At 59.0% G+C, this 22,601-nt stretch overlaps 1 protein-coding gene across 1 annotated transcript; it reads left to right on the forward strand.

Moving 5' to 3' along the window:
- Nucleotides 1-8,671: 8,671 nt before the first annotated feature.
- Nucleotides 8,672-10,531, forward strand: TMEM275 (transmembrane protein 275). Its single transcript, XM_047792837.1, has one exon. It carries the CDS (start codon nt 9,644-9,646, stop codon nt 10,187-10,189), a length of 546 nt encoding a protein of 181 aa, XP_047648793.1. The 5' UTR covers nt 8,672-9,643; the 3' UTR covers nt 10,190-10,531.
- Nucleotides 10,532-22,601: the final 12,070 nt, after the last annotated feature.

The raw sequence follows: 22,601 nt of genomic DNA on the forward strand, positions 1-22,601 counted from the left end.
GGGAACCATGAGGTTGCGGGTTCGATCCCTGGCCTTGCTCAGTGGGTTAAGGATCTGGGTTGGCTTGAGCTGGGGTGTAGTTCGCAGGCGAGGCTCGGATCCTGCATTGCTGTGGCTGTGATGTAGGCTGGCAGCTGTTGCTCTGATTCGGCCCCTAGCCTGGGAACCTCCATAGGCCTTGGGTGTGGCCCTAAAAAACAATAACTCCGGTCAGTTTCCTAGATCAGTAAGGGAACCTTTCCTGGCATGCACCTCCAGTCCCCACAGGCAGCGTCCCAAAGAGACGCCTGTGGGAGGGGTGGGGAGGGAGGAAGTGGAGGTGGCGGCGCCTGAGCCTCGGGGATTGCAGTCCCTCCCTCACCCACCACCAACCCTTCCCGGCCACTGCCTCCCAGGGGCGGGACTGTGGCATCGGGGTGCCTGGCAGGATCAGACGCAGAGCAGTTTGGGGGATCAGATTGGAATAACTTAAGGACTGAGTCATGACAAGGCCAGAGTTATGTCCTTTGGGGAAGAACTGAGTCGGGGCTCAAAGCCTGGGCTTGTTTCCTCGCTCTCCCCTGCCATGGGAGACCTCCTTTCTCCCAGTCCAGGTGAGTGTCCACATACCTCCTCCCCCCTCTATCTACCCCCGAGCCCCTCTCCATCAGCCCCGTCACAGGAGTAGCCGTGTGGAGACACAGGCCTTCTTTCTCCCCATCCATGGTTTGGAAGAAGGTGAGGTTGGGCCACGCAGGCAGGGGTGGTGAGGTGGGCAGTGTTAGGGCGAAGTGCCCTCTCCCCTCTGAGCAGGTTCAGCACCCTCCATTCAGCATGAGGGTGGGGGGACCAGGACAGGTCATTGGACCCCGCTCTTCCAGCAATCTGTTCAATAAATGAAATCAGAACGAAATCAGTTCTGTCCAAGAGCCCTGTTCTTTTTCTCTTTCTCTATTTTTGGCTACGCCCTTGACATGTGGAAATTCGTGGGCCAGGGATCAAAATCAGGCCACAGCAGCAACCTGAGCCACAGCAGAAGCAATTCCAGATCCATAAACTGCTGCACCATCAGGGAACTCCCAATAGCCTTATTCTTTTTTTTTTGTCTTTTTTTTTTTTTTTTGCTATTTCTTTGGGCTGCACCCGCGGCATATGGAGGTTCCCAGGCTAAGGGTCGAATCGGAGCTGTAGCCCCCGACCTACACCACAGCCACAGCAACACGGGATCCAAGCCGCGTCTGCAACCTACACCACAGCTCACGGCAACGCCGGATTGTTAACCCACTGAGCAAGGGCAGGGACTGAACCCGCAACCTCATGGTTCCTAGTCGGATTCGTTAACCACTGTGCCACAACGGGAACTCCAGCAATAGCCTTATTCTGACCTCAACTGTGGCTGTGCCTGGCCAGCCTCGGGCTGGGTGCTGAGAACATAAAACGGGGGAGTGCTTGGTCCAGGCAGCCCCCTGGAAGTCACTTCCCCACAGGGACAACCTGGAGGACTGAGCAGGCTGGCGCTGGAGTCTGGGGATAAGACTCACATCCTGGTTCTGTCTCCCTCCCTTGGGGGGCAGGAGCTGGGCAAGAGGCTGTGAAGCCTCAGCCTCAGTTTCTTCATCTGCAGATGGAAGATGAGTGGTCCTTCCAGGCCACTGTGAGGATGAAGGCTGCCTGACACACCGTTCACATCGGGGAGGGTTTACGAATGGGCAGGTGAATGAATGAGGTGGGGTGTTGGAGAGGCTACTCCAGCTGAACAGAGTCTCCGGGGTCCTGGAAAGTCAGCCCTCAGACTCCCACCCAGTCCTTTCAATACAGTCCAGCCTGGAGATGGGCCTCGGGCCCAGCACACCTCCCAACGCCCCACCCCCAAAGAAACCCTTACAAATCCCACCAAATCCCACCCGGAGCTGTCTAAAGGGCTCGTGGCCACACCTCTTTCTAGGGTGCAGGATTGGTGGAGCGTGATTGGAGAAAGGGTGCTGAAAAGAAGCCCCATCCCTGGAAGAATCTGCCTGCCCCACAGCTCCACCCCCACCCCGGGAGGGTGGGGAATCCAACCGAGACTGAAGGCACAGCCCTGGGACCTATACCCCTTGCTCTAGAGTGAGTGGCAATGTACCCATCCCCGACTTGCCAGGTCCAGACTACAGAGCGTGGGAGCGTGGGCGGCTGGGAGGTCATCGCCAGGGGCTTGAAAAGCGCGAAACCCAGAGGCGGGGAGGGGAGAAGCGGCGCGGAGCAGAGCCAGGCAGGAGAGGGGACTTGGTGGGAAGGCTGCTCCGCCTGCCTGCCCGGGGTCAAAGCGAGCCGAACGGCCTCAGCGACGCGGAGAGGGGCACCCCCGGCCCGCGCAGCGCCGCCGCCCCGCCCCTCCTTGGTCCCTGGGGGCTGTCCCCCGGCGCTCCCGCCCCCCCGCCCCCGCCCGCCGAGCCGGGGATCTGCAAGCAGCCAGCCAGGTAAGTGAGGGGGACCAGCCGCCACCCCACCCAGCACCCTCAAGTTGGCACCCTCTGGCTGCCCTGCTCTCTAGGGATCCTTCCTCCCCTGGGCGCTATCGGGAGCAGGACCTGCAGAGAGGTGTCCACTGGACCGGCTTTGGCAGGTGCAAGTACACGCGGGGGGGGGGGGGGTAGGCTGAAGGGAGAGCAAGGGGGTGAAGCAAGAGGGGAACGGATGGGGAGGGGAGCTTTGGGATTGGAGGAGATACTCCCACCAGCCCTAACCCAGGGAGCGGTGCCCAGACAAGAGGTCAGGGACCTGCAGTTTTTCCGCATGGTTCTCTGAAGAAAGGGAGGGTAACAGGAGCAGGACACAGAGCATGCCTTGGGCCCCTCTGCTCGACCCCGATCCCTCCCTGCCCCTTTAACTCAGGGTGAATCTGTCCTCTGGCCCCCGCGCCCTCCCAAAGCCCCCAGTGAGAAGAGAATCAAAGACATGGGCACGGAGCAATTTCAAAACCGAGAGACGGAGGAAGGCAGGAGACAGTGGCCCCTCTGACCTTAACCATTGGTTTAACCAGTATTCCCTGCGCTCCCGGGAGACCTGGGCACTCCAGCGGGGAGGTGGCAGCAAACAAGGTGGATGCAATCCCCGTCCTCAAGGTGGACCAGTGGGGGATGCAGAGCTGGACGCAGAAGTTACCTATCACCGAGGCAAAAGGAAGGCTTCCCGAAGGCAGTGACGTCACAGCTGCACCCTGCCCGTTAAGCTGGACTTGGCCAGATGCAGGCAAAGGCAACCGGAGCAGCATGGTCCCCGATCACACCTGGTGAGTTCAGCTCGACTCCAGCAAAATCAAGAGGGCGGCCTGGAAGGAGCCAGGGCTGGGAGAGCCTGGGGGGCGGGGGGCGTTCAGTCGGCAGAGATGGAGGGGGTCAGCAGCAAGACTAGAGAGGAAGGGATGCGTTCTAGAGACGCCTGAAGGGAAGAATCTGCAGGGCTTGTGATGGGTTAGATTGGACATGCATGGAGGCCAGCCTGCGAAAGGGGAGGGAGCAAGGATGAAGCCCGGGTTTCCAACTGGGAGTCTGCGCTTTGTGGGAGAAGATGAAGTTTGTGGAGCCTGTTTCCAAGAGGCAGAGAATGTTTCCAGGGAGGAGGGATCAGGGAGCCAAAGCTGTGGAGAAGTCACGTTAGCTAAGTCTTCACTGCACTCAGCAACGACGAGGCAGCTGGTGGCCTTGGAGTGAGCAGAGTGGGAGCACAGTGGCGCAGAAGCCAGATGGGACTGGCCTGGCTTTTGAGAAGACGGTAACGTAGGGATGTAGCCAGTGCTCTCGAGAAGGGGAGGAGGCTAACCGGAGGCAGATGTCGGCGGAGAGGGGGTTGGTTTGGTTTTAAGAGGGAGAGGCTTAAGGGCCTCTAGGAAGAGCTGCGGCGATGAGCTCCGACTAGGAAGAGGGAGGTTCCCACGGAGACTTGAGGGCCCGAGTCACACCAGAGATGCATGGAGGGCCCGCGCTGCCCAGCTGGTGATCTTCTTGTCACCTACGCAGCGCGGGTTCTCGGGTGGACCCAGAAAGCAGCTGAGGCTTTGTGGAGAAATCCTGGAAAGAGGGTTCCAGGATTAGATCAGAGCACAGTAACAGCAAAAGGCTGTGGAGTCGTGGTGAAGAGCACAGATTTAGAAGACACGCAGCCTAGGAGTTCCCGTTGTGCCTCAGTGGTGACAAAGCCAACTAGTATCCGCGTTCAATCCCTGGCCCCGCTCAGTGGGTCAGGGATCTGGCATTGCTGTGAGCTGGGGTGTAGGTCACAGACTCGGCTTGGATCTGGCATTGCTGTGGCTGTGGTGTAGGCCAGCAGCTGCAGCTTTGATTGGGCCCCTACCCAGAGAACTTCTGTATACTGTGGGTGCGGCCCTAAGAAGACAAAAAAAGAAGAAGAAGAAGAAGAAAACACACAGCCTAGATTTGAATCCCAACTCTGCCACATGCTATCTCCATGTCTGTGACCTCAGGCAAGTGACTCAACATCTCCCAGCCTCTGTGTCCCCGTCCAACATCAGAAATGGCAATAGCATCTATCTACAGTGTGGCCACAGGCTTAAATGGGTTAATAATATAAAGAGCTTAAGACAGCGTTTGGCACATAGCAGGTGTCGAGCAAGTGCTTCTAGAGTGGTAGCAAAGGGGTCTAGTCCAGAGTCAACTGTCTGGGTTTTTTGGAGGTGGAATGGTTCAGCATGATGACAAGGGTGACGAGGTCCTTGGGGTGATGAGGGGGAGGGTAGCTGGTGTGGCACAGAGGACTTGGGCATTGGTGATGAGACGCCAAGGAACTAAGCAGGCCCAGAGTGGGGCCATTGTGCAAAGGATGCTGAAGTCCCTCAGGGGACATGGGCTGGAGGAGAAAGAGTGGTGTCCCAAAGCCTTGGAAGGAGGTGAGCAGGAAGGGCAGCCAGCCTGCCGTCCACCTCCATGCTCCCAGCCAAAGAGAAACCTCCAGAGGTACCTCTGCTGGGCAGCAGCTTCTTTCTACCAGACTGGCAGGCAGCCGAGAGTGTGGGCCTGTGTCTGCAACTCTCGGTGTGTAATGCATCTGTGCTGGTGCTTCTGGGTATGTCTGGTCACTGAGTGTACACGTGTGATGTGTGTGTGTGTGTGTGTGTGTGTGTGTGTGTACATGCACTCAGGGATGACGATTGTCGGGCTACAGGTGTCAGACACAGGAGCTGGGAAGCCACCGCGCCAGACTTCATTCTCTTGTTTCCAGCCTGGGGAATAGAGAGAGAGAGAGAGAGTGTGTGTGTGTACGTGTGTGTGCGCGCCTGTTGCCTGGGCGGGGGTAGGGGAGCTATGGGATTGGCTGGGGGCGGGGGGTGGCAGCTTTGGGAGCTCCCAGCAGGCGGAACCCGGTTGGCAGAAGCTGAGTGCTCCCCCCAGGCTGGTGAGTAAGCCGGCAATGAGCAATGGTGAGGTGGGAGGTTCCCTGAGGAGGGGGCTGGCCCAGACTCCCCCACCCGAAGGGGAAGAGCAGGGCTAAGGCTAGGGAAGCAGGGGGCTCTTCCGTGAGGGGTAAAGAGCTCAGAATGAGCAAGCAAAGGACTCAATCTCACGTGGAGGACAGGGACCTGGGACCAGTGCCTGACGCTTGGACCGAAGCCCCAGCCCTCTCACCCAGAGGCTCTTGGGCCCTTGGAGCAGGAACCTGGGGCCAGGAGGCCTGGCAGCTGCCCCGGTCAAGCAGCTGCTCTAGAACAAGGCATCTCAGATGAAGGGCCTGGGGTGAGGGTGGGGGAGCAGGCTGACCTGAAGGAGCTTCAGATGAGACCCCCGCCCTAGGAGCTCTGCATCCCCCTACTGGGGCCTCCCTCCCTGGGCCCCAAGCTTGTGGATGTTCAGTCGGACCATCGCCGTCAACGACTAGTTTTGAAAATGATCGAACCTCTCTACAGCTTCCAGGCAGCAGGAATGCAGGTGTAACAGAAAGAGCATGGCTTTTTCAATCTAATGGCACTGGGTCCGAATCCCAGCTTTACCTGTTACAACGGAGTCAACAGGGCAGGTGCTTCCCCTCCCCAGCCTCGGGCTCTCACTATGAACCAGGCTGAGGATTGAGTAAATGGGTTAGCGCGGGGAAGGTGCTTAGCACCGCCCCTGTCCAGGGTGAGTGCCCCTCCCCCCAAATCAGAACACCCCCACCCCCCAGGCAGGTAGTGGGGGAAATGGCTTAATCCTGGCCCAGAGCAAAGAACAGCCGTCTTACAGTTAAATGTACCTTCTCGTGGAGCTCTTCCGACAAATGGGCAGTGACTTCTGAGTAAGTTTCCACGTCCACGTCCACCATCCACTGGCAGCAGGATGCCAGGTTCAGAGATAATAACCTGGTTAAACCCTTCCTTCACATTCGGACAACCGAGACCCAGAGGGTGGCCTGGCCTTCCCGCGTTGCCCAGCCAGACCAAAGGCAAAGAACCCGAGTCATCTGAGGCCCAGCCCCTAGCGTCTAGAGCCTCTGCTTCAAGCTGTTTATGGACCTGACTCCCACATGGAGTCCACAAGGCCCCCCGCCCCCAGGCCGAGGCAGGGCCCGGGAGACGCCCGCTGCTGGACCAGGGTCACGTGCAGCCACATGGCCGTGGTCAGAGCCCTGGCTGTGTGGGAAAAGGCCAGGCTCTGGTCTGGTTTGGCCGCAGACTCCCTCCAGGCCTCCGTGTCCCCCAGGCGTAGACGAGGGAATCAACCAAGGTGATCTCTACAGGCTCAGCCGCTTGGGGTGCTCCCTGAGGAGAAGGCTCTCCCATCCTCAAAGCCAAGATCCAGAGCCATGACCTCCCTCCTGCTGAGGCAGTGGGCTTGAGGACTGGGCGGGAGGAGGCAGAAAGCGCTCCGAGGGGACCGCAATCGCGCCAACGCAGAGGAGGGCCCTGCTTCTGAAATGAAATGGGCCACCCCGGAAGTGACAGATGTCACCATTCATGGGCCAGAACCAGTCACAGAGCCCCACCCCATCACAAATGGGCCAGGAAGTGCAGTCATAGCTCGTGTGCAGGCGGGGGGGGGGGGAGTGATTTGGGAAGAGCCCCAGTGATCCCCACAGCAGAGCAAGCCAGAGCACCCATGACAAAACAGCATCCAACAGCCCCGGCTGCAGGGCCACAGGCCACCCGATGAGAAGGGCAGCATAGTCTCAAGTGCAACCGCCCAACACCCTCAACGCCTCCCCGCTGCGAGCCCCAGATCCCAATGAACCAGGGTGCAGGCAGCTTCAGGAAAAAGTGCATCTGCCCTTAGCCCATTCTCTGCCTGGGGTGAAGACTCTGGGAGTTCCCCAATTTCTCCAGTCAGCCAGATAAGCATCATTCGTCGCCAATTAGCCCCTGGAAACTCAGCCTTTCGGGCAGGTATTTGCTTTAGGTGAACTGAGTGTGCTAAGCCAAGGAAGGAGCAAAATGAGTTTACCCTCCTTAAGACACACAAAACACACCCTGTTTGGAGTTCCCGTCGTGGCTAGTGGTTAATGAACCCGACTAGGAACCCGGAGGTTTTGGGTTCGATCCCTGGCCTCGCTCGGTGGGTTAAGGATCCAGCATTGCCGTGAGCTGTGGTGTAAATCACAGACACAGCTCAGATGCAGCGTTGCTATGGTTGTGGTGTAGGCTGGCGACTGCAGCTCCCATTAGACCCCTAGCCTGGGAACCTCCATATGCCGTGGGAGCAGCCCTAGAAAAGGCAAAAAGACAATAATAATAAAAATAATAATAAGTATCAAGCAGGTGTAATCTTCAGTGATATCGTGGATATGAAGGTGCTTTGCAAACTGTAAATAGCTGTAGCCCTTCAGTGGTGATGGTGGATATTGCTGCCTGGCAGAACCAACAGCTACAGATTACAGGGAGCAGATGGTTCCTGCATTTATGGAGCTTCCTGAGGAATCTGTGGCGTGTAGATGCCCTCCAGGGTCAACACGTGCTTTCTTTGCCAGGATCTGGGATTTCAGAACTCCTGCCAGCGTAACGTGTCGGCTTCTGGCTAGAGTCCCTGGAGAAGGTCCACCTCTCTCCATGCTGCCAGGGGAGGGGGCCCTGGAGTTTCCAGATTGGGCGGGCCCCCAGGTGGCCCCCAGGCCCTCTGACCTGCTTGGGCCAGACCCGTCCAGGGCGAGGACCCCAGCTGCCCTTCCCTGGCACCGGTCCTCATTTTCACACACCCATCATCAGGTTCTCTCCCGCTCCGCTTGGAGTCAGGAAGGAAAATTCAGGGCCTGTCTCTGAGGCCCTCCCACATCTCTTTCCACACTTGACAGGACTGACCCCCAGATCTGAGACCTTCGAGCCCCTGGTCTCTCAGGCACCACCATGGTGACATGGGTAACCCTGAATCCTCACTATGCCCTGCACTGTTCTAAGCACTTGATGTAGCTTAAAGCATTTAGTTATCACCACACTCTATCAGGTGGGTTCTCTTATTAGTGGCATTACAGGTGTTAACACTGAAGCACAGAGAATTAGGCCGCCTGTCCAGGTCGTGTTCTATCACGCATCCAGCCTGCTCTGTGCCAACCAGCAGTACCATCTGATTACGCCCCTCCCCTTCCAACTCGGAGCCCTTTTCTATACTTTGTTAAATACAGTGCCAGGATATAACCTCATCCTTTGAGGGCCTTTATATCTGTGATTTCATGTTCTGAAACAGAATTCTCAAGTAGATGTCTTAAATTCCCCAGACTCTGATTACATTACCTTGGCTTCTGTGTGCATTTCCAGAATTCTCGAATCCAGCGATGGATCCCACAGTCAATACAAGAACATCCTAGAAAGGGGATCCTGATACCCAGGGATTGGGCTTCTGAGTCCAGGCTCAACGGTAGACTCCTGGGGGAGCTGGGATTGGAATCTACTAGAATGCCCTCTAGGAAGGACTCAGGACCCTGGGTCTGCTCCGCCCTCACCCATGCAGGGACTGTCCCTTCTCACTGACCATCTAAAACCTCAGGGGCTCCTCACTCTCACACGGTCACTCGCTCCAGGCCTCACATGATATTTGGGAAAGTTAACGTCATTGCTACGCCAACCAGAGCCTAGGGGGCGGTGCCCAGGCCCAGCAACAGGTCATGAGGTCCTGGTCCCGGATACTGGGTAAAACATTAGATCTGAGTTTCAGGCTCTGCCTCTGGACCAGCTAGGGCTATAGACGGGATGATTTCCAGGGCCTCTATGGCTCAGGGGAGGAGCGCCCCTGAGTCCCAAGAGCTGCCGCTGCTCTCTGATTAGGACGGATAATGATTTTTACTCAAGGGGCACCTAGGCACTGCCGGGCCCTGTACCGCTATTAACTCACTCAACTAAAGAAGGCTTCCCGGAGGAGAGGAGGTGGAGGGCCTGCCTGTCTGGAGGAGGAGGGAGGGAGGATGACAAGACCAGCCACGAGGAACTCCAGGGACCCAGTGGGGAAGGATTCATCCCACGCGGGGTGGGCGGTTGCTTCCCAGGGGCCCGGGGCCGGGGACTGGCCGAGATGTCCTGGTGTGAGCTTTACACTCGCAGGCGCGGAACCTGGCCACCGAACCGCGAGGGGAGCGAGCGGGCAGCTCAGATGCCCTCCTGACCTCTCCCTTGCTCTGTGCCCGCAGTTCGACGGTGAGCGGAGCCCCTGACATGTGGGCTGGCCAGGGCCAGCGGCAGGAGAGAGCTTGGTGAGTGCCCAGAATCCGCAGGCCGATGCCGCCCCCGGAGAAGCGCCAGGGTCCCCCGGCGCGGGCGCCCGCGGGCCGCCGCGCTCAGCCCCGGCTGCCCGGGCCGCCGTCGCCGGCGCTGCTCTGCGCCTGCGGCCTGTGCGTGCTGCTGGCGGGCGTGAACGTGACGCTGGTGGGCGCCTTCGCCTCCTTCGTGCCCGGGCACAACGCGCCGCTCGTCGTGGGGCCGGCGCTGCTGGCGCTGGCGCTCGGCTTCTTCGCGACCTGCTGCGTGTGCAGCCGCCGCGGGCCCGCGCCCGGTTCGCGCTCGGCGGCCGCCGCGGGGCCCGGCCGGGGCAGCGGCGGCGGCGGCGGGCGGGTGGCGCTGGAGATGGAGAGCAGCGAGCGCACGGCGCAGGACACCACGGCCGTGCAGCTCAGCCCCGCCGCCTCGGCCGCGTCGTCCGGCCGCTCCAGCCCCGGCCCCGGCCCCGGCCCCTTCGCCCTGGAGGCCCCGGCGCCCGCAGCCGGCGCCGCGCCGCGCGCCGACGGGGTCCAGCTCGACCTGCCCCGGGAGCGCGCCGCCCCCTAGCGGCCCGGGTCCCTGGCCCCGACGCCCTTGTCCCAGGTCCCTCGGGACAGAAAGAGAAAAAGCCAAGAAAAAGCCAGTTTTCATGCTGGGCCGGTGCTGGGGCACAGGTAGTCCCCTCCGTCCCATCCCTGGAACTCCTGCGGAGGGAGCAGCGCCTTGGCCTCTTCGGGTGGCGTCGGTGGGGCCCTCGTTCGCCTCCCTCCCGGAGGGCAGGGAACTGGGCTGCTGGACCTTTCCTCCCTGCCACCCACGGCATTGGGCACTGGGAGCGGGGCTGAGGGCCAAGGGGAGCTGGGCTGGGCACACTCCATCCTTCCCGCCTGACTAGAAGCAGGGGGAGCCGCGCTGGGGCGGGGGGGGGGGGGCAGGGAGGCGTTGTGAGGGGGCTCCCCCGACCCTGAAGGTCTCCCCGTGATCCCCACTGTGCATTCCCGCTGGGCCTCGCTTCACAATAAAGCATCTCTGGAGTCAAGTCCTTTGCCTCTGCCGTGGTGCAGCCCAGGGGGTGGGGGGGTGGGGGACTGACTCCCAGGCCCCCCCGGATCCTGTGGTCCTCCCAGCCTGTGGCCAAGCGCTTCATCATTCCAGCACCAGCCCCTCTTGGAGACCTGGAAGGGAGCCCCAGAGGAGAAGAGCGTGTGGCTGCGAAGAAACGTCGTCGGTCTGAGACCGTGGGTGCCTGAACATCTGTGGAAACAGGACGAGGGGGACTGGATGAATATGAGTGTGACGGTGGATGAGGCTGCCTGGCTACGTGTATAAGAAGGGGAGCGGGGGAGTATTTGGGGTGATACTGTCTGACATCGCGTGTGAGTGTGGGGGGTGCGTGGGGGGCGTTGAGGTCTAGATCACCCAGCAGAAACAGTGAGGGGAAAGGGCTCCCTAGGTCTTGCAAAACCTACACCTTTCTCCTGGCCTGGCTGGGCGTGCAGAGCCTCAGCTCAGCCTGTCTTCTGTCCAGGTGGGTGAGGGTCTCTGCTAGGGGAATGCAGGCTGCCCGGCAGGAAGAAATAAGAGGGCCGAGGACCCGGCGAGAGACGCTGCAACCCTGGGCCAGCCCCTCCCGTCACTGCAGGGATGCATGCTGGCAAGCCGTGCCCAGCCTGCTGGCCATGACTCCCTGCCCAGCCCCCCCCTTGGCTTCCCCAGCCTCTCTTTCTCTTTCCTGGCTGGGCTCTGCTACTCTTCTGCCCCGGCCAGGTTGCTTCCCACCCCAGCCCTCAGGCTCTCCTGCTGTCTCCCCTCCCACTGACCCGGAGAAGAGTGAGTGCCTGTCGGTGGGTGCGGAGCAGGTCCTCTCTATTAATTAGCATGGGTCAGTGGCCCTAACCTTTGCAGCATCTAGCCGCTAATGACTTCTTCTCAGAGCCCTTCCCCATCCCTCCTGCACCTGTGTGTACAGGCGCGCACGTAAGGAAGACATCCTCCCCAGACTCCGGGCCTGTCTTCTGGTTCACTGGTCCACAGCCTCAGACGCCACCTGCTGCCTCGGTGGAGCAGGGGGTGAGAAGGGCCAGGGCTGGTGCCGCCTTGGGTGTGGTCTGGGCCACCCTTCTCCCACCACCTTCTTAGGAAGAGGCACCCCAGATTCTAGCCCCAGAATGCCAGGCCCAGCCCTTACCCCTCTCCCATCTGCTGGCAGAGGCCTTGAATCACACCCTCAGGGCTGCTTCTCTAAGAAGACTTTCCAGATCCTGTCTGGGAGCCTGGCTGGCTGCTGGGGAGGACGAGTGAGCAGGTGGCAGGATTCAAGGCAGTGGGCTGCAGAACAATGGTGTGAGTGAAGAGAATGCGAGGAAAACGGTGGGGCGCGGGGGTGGGGTTGTTGGAGTCTCCCGTCCATTGCCACCCCCAGCTGAAAGTCACGTTTTGTCCCATCTGTGCCCCCTCTCCTTCCCCAGGCACCCCAGCAGATATGCTCCATACCGCAGGGCCAGCTTTCCATTCAGACAGCAAAGGCCCCGATATCTCTCCAGGCCTGCCCCACCGGGGAACTCCTCCGCTCACACTCCACAGGCCCCTCTAGGGCAGTCCAGCCACTGAGCAGCCAGCGAGGCCCCCGGGCAGTCCTGCTCTCCACACACAAGGGGGCTGGAGGATAGCTCTGTCCCCGTACCCCTGCAGGCCGTCCCGGCCAGGCTCCGGGCCCTGAGGGCAGATCGGGGGCTCCAAGGGGGCAGAGGGGGGCAAGTTTCTGTGGGCAGTGAGGACTCTGACAGCACAGAGGTAGCACGCTCCCTGGCCTTGAGGAATCTGAGCAGGGACCTGCACCTCCTGCAGGGACACTGCCAAGGGGGCCTGGGATGAGGGCTAAACCCTCCCACCCCGACTCCTGGCCCTAAGACTCAGAGCTGAGGCTCCAGGGTCTATCTTCAGAGGCCCAGCAGCTGCAGTGAAGGACATACAGCTGGTCCTTCTAAAAGGAGGAGTGCTGGAGTTCCCGTTGTGATGCAGCAGAAACAAACCTGACCAGGATCTATAAGGATGCGGGTTCGATTCCTGGCCTTGCTCAGTGAGTTAAGGATCCAGCATTGCCATGAGCTGTGGTGTAGGTCACAGACTCAGCTCAGATCTGGCGTTGCTGTGGCTGTGGTGTAGGCTGGAGCTGGAGCTCCGATTCAACCCCCAGCCTGGGAACTTCCGTACACCACGGGTGCCACCCTAAAAAGCAAAATAATAAAAAATAAATAAAAGAAAAGGAGAGCTGCTGCCTAGGGCCTGAGGAAGCTCGGGGTGGCACTGTGAACCCCACCTCACAGGGGGAACTACTGATGGCCAAGAGGGAGCCCAGTGAAGGGCCAGGATCCCTCCCTCTCCTCTTTTTTATTTTATTTTATTTTATTTTTTCCCTCCCTCTCTTCTCACCAGAAGAAACGAGGCCAGCCACTTAGGACCGTATTTTACTAATTAATTCAACAGATGATTCCCGAGCCCTACTCTGTATCCATAGTTTGGTCAACAAGCTCTGGGGGATCTTCTGCTCTACTTGCGGGAGAATGAAATAAGTAAACAAACAAGACCAAAAGCATCAGCTAATGGATAATGCTCTGCAGAACAGCACAATAGGAAGGTGCGACAGAGGGACTTGGATGGCGGGAGAAGGCATCTCTAAAAGGCGACTCTGCCTGACAAGAGCCAGCCATGCAAAGGTCTAGAGCAAGAACATTTTAAGCTCAGAACACGGTCATTGCAAAAGTTCAAAAGCAAAGATGAACTTGGCCTCCGGGTGTCAGGGCCAGAGAGCAGGGCTGCAGAGACAAGGGCAGGAGATGAGGTTGGAGAGGGTGGGGAGGGGGCGTGTGGCTCCGCTCCCGTAACGCTTAGGAAGCCAGGGGAGGAATGAGGATTTTATTCTCCAGGAGATGGGAGCTACTGGAGAGTTTTAAGCGGAGAAGTGACACGATCTGATTTATGATTGTACCGCTGGCTCTGCCTGCTGTGTGGGCAAGAGCATGCTGAGAGACACCAGGGAAGAGAGGGGCGGGATCAGGAGGTCACTGCTGGGAGAGGTGCTGGGGCCGGAACCAGAGTGGTGGCCGTGCGCTGGGCAGAGTCTACATGCATTTCTGAGGTCTCCCTGTCGGGCGAGTTTAAAGGGAGTGAAAGAGAGGAATCCCAGAGGAAGTTCTAGAATTTGGGTTTGAGCCGCTGGGTGTGTGGTGGAGGAAAGCAAGGGCTGTGGCCAGACGCAAGGTCTGTGAAGCCGGGGGCGCTGCCCAGCAGGAGCTGCAGCCCTGAGTTCCAGAAGGACAGCACCCGGGATGCAGATGCGGAAGCCGCTGACCTGTGGGTGGTGGCGAAGCCCTGGGTCCAGATGCCTCGAAGGAGGAGAGATGAAGCCTGGGAGCCGGAACCTAGAGTCGTCCAGTCTCTGAATCCAGGAGAGAGAAGGGACTAGAGGATGCCCAGTTCTGGATCTCACCCTACCTTCTGGGCCAGCGCCTTTCTGCTGAGGTCTGTGCACTAGGACTTGGGGATTAAGGAAAAGGGAGTGGAATGTGAACTCCAAGAGGCTGGGACGTCTGGCTTGTTCACTCTGTGCCTACCTGGCCCAAGGTAGGTACCCAACAAATATTGGCTGAATGGCAGAATGAGTAAAAGTTGTGAATGGTATCACACAGCCGAGAGTCTGGGTCCCCCACACGACGGAATTATCAAGACGCCTGACTCGGGATAGGAAGGGAGAAAAGTCCCTTATCTGTGTGGGAGTTCCCTTGGCCAATTCCCATTCTCTACTTTGTGGCGAGGGGAGGTGGCACAGGAATATAGAGCTGGCTCTGTGGGCATGAAAGGATGCATCTGAGGGCCAAGCTCCCCTAAATAGGCGATGGACAAATAGATGGGCTGACGGAGGAAATCGGCAGTGCTGGGGCCTGCCACCAGAGGGCACCCTGGGCACATGAAGAGGATAGAGATGCCAGCCCAGCCAGACCCCGGCAACTTCCTTTTCTCTTCTGAGGCCCCGGGGCCTGAGGAGGTGGGGAAGGGGAAGATGGGTGTGCACAAAGGGGGCAGAGTTAGAGGCACCCAAATTTACTAAGTGACACCTCCAACCCTGGAACTTGACCTTATCACAGAAGGAGCCCTGAGGCGGGACACAGGCTTATCCTTTATCAAAGACACAGGCCAGTCCTAGGTCTGGTCGGAGACTGAGCCCCTACCCTCATCCATACTGAGTCCTGACCTGAGCTTGACCCTAACCACAGTCTGAGCCTTGATCCAGCCCAGTCCATACAGTGAACCCTGGTCCTGATCTTAGCCTGAATTCTGACTTGAACCTTGACCTGTACCAAAGATTGACCCCTGACCTGAGCCCTGACGCTGATCCATGCACTAAGCCCTGATTCTGACGACTGACTGAGCCTGACCCGGGTCACAGAGTCCTGAATCTGGTCCCAACCTGAACTTAGATCCTGATCCATACACTGAACCCTGACTCTGGATTAATACTGAGCTTTCATCACAGTCACAGACTGAGCCTTGATCCCTAAGACTTGTCCCCATGCCCCACTGACTTAAGGACCTTAGGCCAGGCTCCGGAACAGAAGGAAGTAACTTCTGGAAGCAGTTTTGAGGGAGAGAGAAGGAATTCTGGGTCTCCGAATGGTTCCAAAACTCCTAGAAACTGCACGCCTGAGAACCAGAGAAAGGCCAGTTCTAAGCTGTCCAGGACACAAGGGAGGAAGGACAGCTGGGCCTTCGCCAGATGCCCCTGGAGCCCTGGGTGTGGTCCCCTGCCTGTGTGTCTGGGAGCCTCCAGCCCAGGCACCTCTTCCACCTGCACTTCTGACTCCAGTGGAAACCTGAGCAAGGCCCTCATGCCCCCTGGCTGTGCCCCATCCCTTGTTATCTCTCGGGGAAAGAGAAGGTGACCGGCTCGGGACCGAGGGCCTGTGTCCCCATCCTGTTCCCTGGCAGGGAGAGAGGCCCCCTCACTCGGGCTGGTCACAGCAGACAAGCAAGAAAAAGTGAATCATGCTGGAAGCGCCCCCAGCCAGGCCCCAGCCTCAGGTTAGCAGTGGAGGGGAGACAGGAGCATGGAGGCTGGAAGTAGGCCTCCCAGAGGTTCTGGAACATTCCTGGGGTCTGGTGTGTTTGAGGCAGCACCCTGCCCAGGTCAGGGTTAGGCTGGGGGCAGCAAGCTGGCCTCTGCCAGGCCCTGGCCGGGCTCACCTTGGGCGGCACTGGGGGTGGGTGGGGGGCGAGCCAGGCAGGAGCCGGGGCGGGGGAGGGGGGCGGCTCGAGTCAAAAACGCTGACGCCGAAGACAATGAGCTCTCCAAGGCTGAGGCAACTCATTTGGTCCCGGCCACGCTTTATTAAATTCTCATAAACCTGTCAGGGGGGACAGGGCTCGCTTCAGTTTACCTCATTAGCCCGACACAATGACAGTGGGTGGGGGGGAGAGGGGGCGGCCGGGAGGCCCGCGCTCGGTGCTGAGAACCGAGCCAGCCGGGAAGATAATTGAATTAAGTGGCTTTTGTTAATGGTTTTTAAGACTCCGAAGTGTAAATAACATTTAGGGACTTTCTTTTAATGGGGCTGGGGTTTTAGAGACCCGGGGAGCTCAGGGGAGGCCCAGCCCAGGCCCTGCCCCCTCCCCCTTCGGGGGGACCTGGGGCTGCGGGAAGTTAGGCTCAGAGCCGCCAAGGGAGGGCCCCAGAAGGTGCTACACCTTCCTGAGGGGTCTTTGAACCGAGATGGGGGGGCAGGGAGGCGGGTGACCTGCCCAGGCCTGCAAGGCGGCCTTGGACAAAAGGGCTAGGGCTCTCAGGTGCTACTGGACGCGTGGATTGGGAGTGTCCAGGGCCTGGGCCTTGGGTGGGGGGCAGCGTCCGCTCCTCCCTGAGAGGTCGCTGGGACTAGAAGGCTATGGCTGCACGGCTTATGGCCAGCGGGAGGGACCCCTTCATAGGACATGTGGGAAGGCTGCGGTGGTGGGTGGATGCGACCCCCAGGCTTCCTGAAGGAGCCGACCTGAACTGAGCTGGAAGGGAACCTGCAGATGGGGTGGGGAGCTCGCCTCTCTGGGAGCGCAGGGCCTGGGGAGCTGCATGTGAGGAGACAGGGACATGGACAAGCGGCTTTGGAATCTGTCCCCCGGCTTTCTGCAATTACAGCTTCTCCCTCCCCGCAGACCGGACCCAGCCCAGGAGCTGTCGGGGCTGGAGGCGAAGGGCTCTGGGCTAGGTAGGTCCCAAGGGGCTGGAGGTGTGGTGGGGCGGGGCTGGCCCAGGGCCAGCCCACAAAGGGTTAAGGCGTTAATCGCCCTGCATGCGACAAAGGGAAGTGAGTTTTCTGATCCAGAAAGGATCAGTCCCTGGGACGCCCCATCAGGCCCTTCAGCGTGAAATTACACCCCAGCGGGGGGTGCTCCCCCCACACACACACACACACTAGTCGCCTAGGCCTGGCCCAGGATTAGGGCCTGGAGTCATCAGCTTAATAGAGCCCACCCCCGCCCCCGCCCCTTCTCCCCTAGTGCCTTCAGTCCTGCCCCCGGGCCTGCACCAGCCTCTTGCCTCACCGCTGTCCACCTGGCTGTGCTCTGTCTGGCCTCGCTCCAGGGATGATCATTCCATCTGTCTTCTCAGCTGCACCGGGACCCCACTCCCTGTTTTCGTTTCTTCGGAACCTTTTTTTTGGAGCGGGGGGGGGGGCGCGCACACCCACAGCAGGCAGAAGTTCCAGGTTCCCAGGTCAGGGATCGAGCCCACGCCATAGAGGTGATCCATGCCGTGACAGTGACAGTGACAATGCTGGGTCCTGAACCCCCTAGGCCACCAGGGAGCTCTGAGTTTCTTCGTAACCTATCACCAGCACCCTAAATGTATCTTTCGGTGTTGGTCTGTTTGTTGTCTGTCTCCCCACCCAGGACTGAGTGCCTTGGGCACGAGGACGGAGACGGACTGTGCTTCAGCACCGCATCCCCAGTTGCCAGGCTCCGTCCAGCCCATAGACGGTGCTCAAGAAACGTGGGTTGACTGAGGCCCCTCCCATCCACCTCGCGAAGACCGGAGGCGGTTACTAAGTTTGGACATTGGAAACGAGGACAAGACTGAGAGGAGGGACATAAAGCCTGTGCCAAGACAGGGCCCTGTCCCCAAGAAGAGACGGGGACCAGGCTATGGCCTTGGCCTCAGGCCCAACCTCATCCCTAATGGAAAAGGACAAGGCGGAGTTCCCATCGTGGCTTGGTGGTTAACAAATCCGACTAGGAACCATGAGGTTCCGGGTTCAATCCCTGTCCTTGCTCAGTGGGTTAAGGATCCAGCGTTGCCGTGAGCTGTGGTGTAGGTCGCAGATGCAGCTCGGATCCCGCGTTGCTGTGGCTGTGGCGTAGGCCAGCAGCTACAGCTCTGATTCGACCCCTAGCCTGGGAACCTCCATATGCTGTGGGAAGTGGCCCTAGAAAAGGCAAAAAGACAAAAAAAAAGAAAAAGAAAAGAAAAAAAAAAAGCAAAGGACAAGGCCCTGCTTGGCTAGAGGGGGCTCACTCATCCTTGGGCACCACCCTGGAGACCCCTTCGCCTCTCTTCTTGGGCAGCTGCTTGGCCTTTGCCCCCTGCGTGCCTCCAAGCCCATCTGCACCCACAGCTGGGCATACGGTTCAGCTTGGGAAGAGGCCCTGGACGGCACACCTGAGGGAACTGGGGGTGGGTGTCACACAGAAGAGAAGTCTCAGCAGGGCATTCAGAACCAAGGCCACCTGAGGCAGGCAGGCCGCCTGAATAGACTACCCTGCAGCCTCTACACGGGAAACAGAGTCCCAGAAAAGGCCTGGGCCTGCCCAAGGTGGCACAGCAAGACCAGAGAGGAACGGCGCTCCCGAGGTCCCAGGCGGAGCCCGGCCCTCTCGTTGCTCCCAGTCCACTCGGACAAACGCAGTGTGGGTTCCACGACGACGCTGAGCCCGGCTCTGCCCATGGCAGCGCCTGCTCAGGGAGCTCCACCTGGGTGTGGTAAGGACTGGGCCTGGGGGTGGGGGTGCTGGGAGGGGGGGGTCAAGAGAGGCAGGGGGCTTCCCCCCACCCCCGCCTGGAGAGATCTGTCCAGGCCTCCTGGAGAGAGTGCCTGTGGCTGGGTTCTGAAGAGGGATAGGTTTTTGCTCCAGGAGCGGAGTCAGCAGAAGCAGACAAGGGAAACGGCGCGGCGAGTGTGTGAGGTACCGCGCGGCCCACTCTGACTGGACGTCCCAAAGCAACGTGAGTAGGTGTGTTCTCCGTGTCCCATCCCACCCCCGAGGCCAGGCCTGATGAGCAGGAGGCAGGTTTCAGCTCAAATGAGGCCGAATTCCCCACAGTCAGACCTGGAGTGGGCTGTCCCGTGAGGTAATGAGCTCCCCGTCCCTGCAGGTCTGTGGGCAGGGGTGGGGTGTCAGTGACTCCTGCCCCATTGAGGACTGAACTGGAGGGCCCCTCTGAGGAGGTCTGTTCTGAGAACCTGTAGCAGGAATCCCCAGAGCATCCAAAGGCCTGGCCCTCCAGTAGGCAACACCCACGCTGACCCCTGTCCACCTGCGTGGGCTCAGCAGGATCCTGATGGGGGAGGGAGAGAAAAGAAGACAGAAAGATTCCTTTTGCAGATCCAGCTACTCCAGGTCCTGCGTGTGTGTACCTGGAGCTTCCACCCAGTCCATTCTGAGGGGCTTCCGTCCAAGCCTGACTTAAACATAAGGACAGAGGCCCCAGCAGGACTTCTCCCATATCCCATAGTTCAAGAGGCAGGTCGGGGCTTGCTGGCTGCATGTCTTTCTCTAGGTGGCTGGCTTACCCAGAACAGACTGAAGGTAACTCTGTTTTTATTTTTTGGTGGTTTTTTTTTGGGGGGGGGCGGGTTGTTTTTGTTTTTGTTTTGTCTTTTTAGGGCTGCAGGTGTGGCATGTGGAAGTTCCCAGGCTAGGGGTCCAGTCGGAGCTGTAGCTGCCAGCCTACGCCAGGGCCACAGCAAACGAGGCTCAGTTTCCGAGCCTCGTCTGCAACCTACACCACAGCTCACAGCAACACTGGGTCCTTAACTCACTGAGTGAGGCCAGAGATCGAACCCTCGTCTTCATGGTTACTAGCCAGGTTCATAATTACCTCTGAGCCGCGATGGGAACTCCAGACTGAATGGAACTCTGAAAGAGGCAAGCCTTTCAGGCATCTTAGCAGCCCTGCCTCCAGAGGGGCGGTGCAGGCTGCAGAGGAACCCCAGGCCTGAGGACACTCTGCACCTTCTAAAAGAACCCACCCTTGGGAGTTCCGTCGTGGCGCATTGGAAATGAATCCGACTGGGAACCATGAGGTTGTGGGTTCGATCCCTGGCCTCACTCAGTGGCTTAAGGATCTGGCATTGCTGTGAGCTGTGGTGCAGGTCACAGACGTGGCTCAGATCCCGCATTGCTGTGGCTGTGGTGTGGGCTGGTGGCTACAGCTCCGATGAGACCCCTAGCCTGCGAACCTCTATGTGCCACAGGCGCGGCCCTAAAAAGACAAAACAAATAAAAATAAAAGAACCCACCCTCCCCTTCATCGCTCCCACATGGTCCTGTTCACTCAGCCTAGCCCGCATTCTTCCTGAGGCCCTGGGGCTCCTCTTTCCTGGAATTCTCCCCTTGGGGAGAATCTTAAGGAAAAAAGAAAAAGTTCCCGCCCTCCTGGCCGCCCAGCACGTCTGTGCCGTCGGAGGCGAGGGAAAGGATGGGGTGACCTCTGAAGGACCCAGGCTTCCAAGTCTGCAGCCTGCTCAGGTGGGGACCTCAACAAAGAGCGGCTTTGTGAGCACACGCTCTCACGCACACGCACCCGCACCCACACACGCCCCACACAAGCTCTTTCCAAGAACAGCTCTTCAAGCCTGGCTGCCAAGATAAAGGAGCCACTGGGCGGTCAGCCTCCAGGAGGAAATATCGCTCCAGTGGCCTTTGTTGTTCAAAGGGCTTTGCGAAATCTCCAGACTCCTCTTGGAAAGGATCCCAGGCTGGGTGGTGGTTTCCCCGCAGCTGGGGACGTTGGTGAGGATGATGGCACAGTCTCAGGGGCCTGGCAGGGGTAGGGGGTGAGGGGGGCACCCCAGAGAACCAGGCTTGGAGTCATTAGCAGCCATGGCAGCGGTTTCATCCTTCACTTCCAATATTAGCTCACTTGATTCCCACAAGCCTGGGGGGGGGGTGGGCAGAGGTCTCCCCATTTTTCAGATGATAAAACAGAGGTTCACAGAAGCCTAGCAGCTTATTAAATGGCCCCACAGTGCATTAATGCTAGAAATGAAACTGACTTGGTGGCAGTCACAGACTTAGCTCAGCTCTGCCTCAAATTGAGCTCAGCCCTGGCCCCATTCTGAGCCCCACTCTGCCCTCTCATTGAGCTGTGACTTGCCCTAGACTGAGGCCTACCCCTGGCCCTGAAGGATCCCTGATGCCAGCCACGCACAAAGCTTTGACCTTGGCCCCACTCTGAGCCCCATCTCTGGCCCCTAACGGATGTGCCCCAAGCTGATCCCTGATTCTAGCCTCAGACTTCTCCCGGATCTGTGGCTGTCCTCTTGGCTGTGCGCCCCAGGAGCTCAGAGACCCATGCTTCTCATTCGCTGCTGCTACTTCACATTCCTGTTGGGGGGTGGGGGGCGGGGGGGATGATTCGGCCAGGGAGGCTGAGTCTAGTTTTGTTGGCCAGCACTTAACCGTAGTATAATGATAGCAATGGTAACACTAGGCGTTTTACAGATGTTATCTCATCAAACCTCACAAAGAACCCTGAAGTTGGGTGTCGCCGTTGGCCCATTTTACAGATGAGGACACTGAACCCCAGGATCAGCCTCGGAGGAGGTGTAGAGAAGCAGTGTGCTCTCAGGAGTTCCCGCCACCCCTCCAACTCAGCTGCCCGGTGGGGGACGGGGGTGGACAGAGAAGGCTCTGCTGGGAGAGGAAGTGGGGGCATTTGGGCAGGTGAGAGACGTTGAGGATTTTCCAGAAATTCGGACTTTCCAAAGCCACAGAAGGGCCAGGTGAGTCCAGCGGAGGGAGAAGGTGGTGAGGGAGGGAAAGCAGCTGCCTAGCTGGAAGAGTCCAAGACAAAAAGAAGACGCGGAGTTCTTTTTTTAAGAATTCAGGATTTTGGAGTTCCCATCGTGGTGCAGCGGAAACGAATCCGACTAGGAACCTTGAGGTTGTGGGTTTGATCCCTGGCCTCGTTCAGTGGGTTAAGGATCTGGCATTGCTGTGGCTGTGGTGTAGGCCGGCAGCAACAGCTCCAATTAGACCCCTAGCCTGGGAATCTCCATATGCCATGAGTGCGGCCCTGAAAAGACAAAAGACAGAAAAAATAATTCAGGATTTTTGAGATGGAGACATCAGAACAATACAGGGCTTGAGCTCAGGGGCCTGTGTGACTGCCCAGTTCACACACCTACAAAGGTGTCCCCAAGAGGGCAGATGGGGTGGGAGCTTGGTTGTATGGACCTGAGCGAGGACCCGGGTGTTACAGCTGACGCTCGGGCCAGGGTCTGACTCCCACGTGGGTACCCAGGCAGCAGGCCCGGGGCAGCAATCGAGGAGTATCTCCGGGCACCAAGCTGGCAGCGTGGCTAGGAGGCCCGTGTCTAGAGGGGAGCTGGAGCCGTGATCCCGGTGTAGGGGGTGGGGGCTGTCTGGGGTGTGAGTCAGCAGGAAGAGTGCACGTCTGGGGGTGGGGCAGGCTTGCCACCTCTGGCAACAGGCCACAGGTTGTGTCGCTGAGGGCTCGTATGGGGGTGTGTACATGAGGAGGAGAGACAGACGGACACCCTGAGAACGTGTAGTGCGGTGCAGAAGCCAGTGCGTCCCGGGTGTATCCCAGTGAGGATGTGTGTGTGTGTGTGTGTGTGTGTGTGTGGCTGAGTGAGAGGAGGGCGTGTGGTCATTGGGAGTGTGTGTGTGTGTGTGTGTGTGTGTG

The sequence above is a fragment of the Phacochoerus africanus genome, chromosome 8 (assembly GCF_016906955.1).
Source record: "Phacochoerus africanus isolate WHEZ1 chromosome 8, ROS_Pafr_v1, whole genome shotgun sequence".
Lineage (NCBI taxonomy): Eukaryota > Metazoa > Chordata > Mammalia > Artiodactyla > Suidae > Phacochoerus > Phacochoerus africanus.

Bases quoted from the DNA above. Each gene is read 5' to 3' on its own strand.
- TMEM275 (XM_047792837.1), top strand. From the start codon at position 9,644: ATGCCGCCCCCGGAGAAGCGCCAGGGTCCCCCGGCGCGGGCGCCCGCG.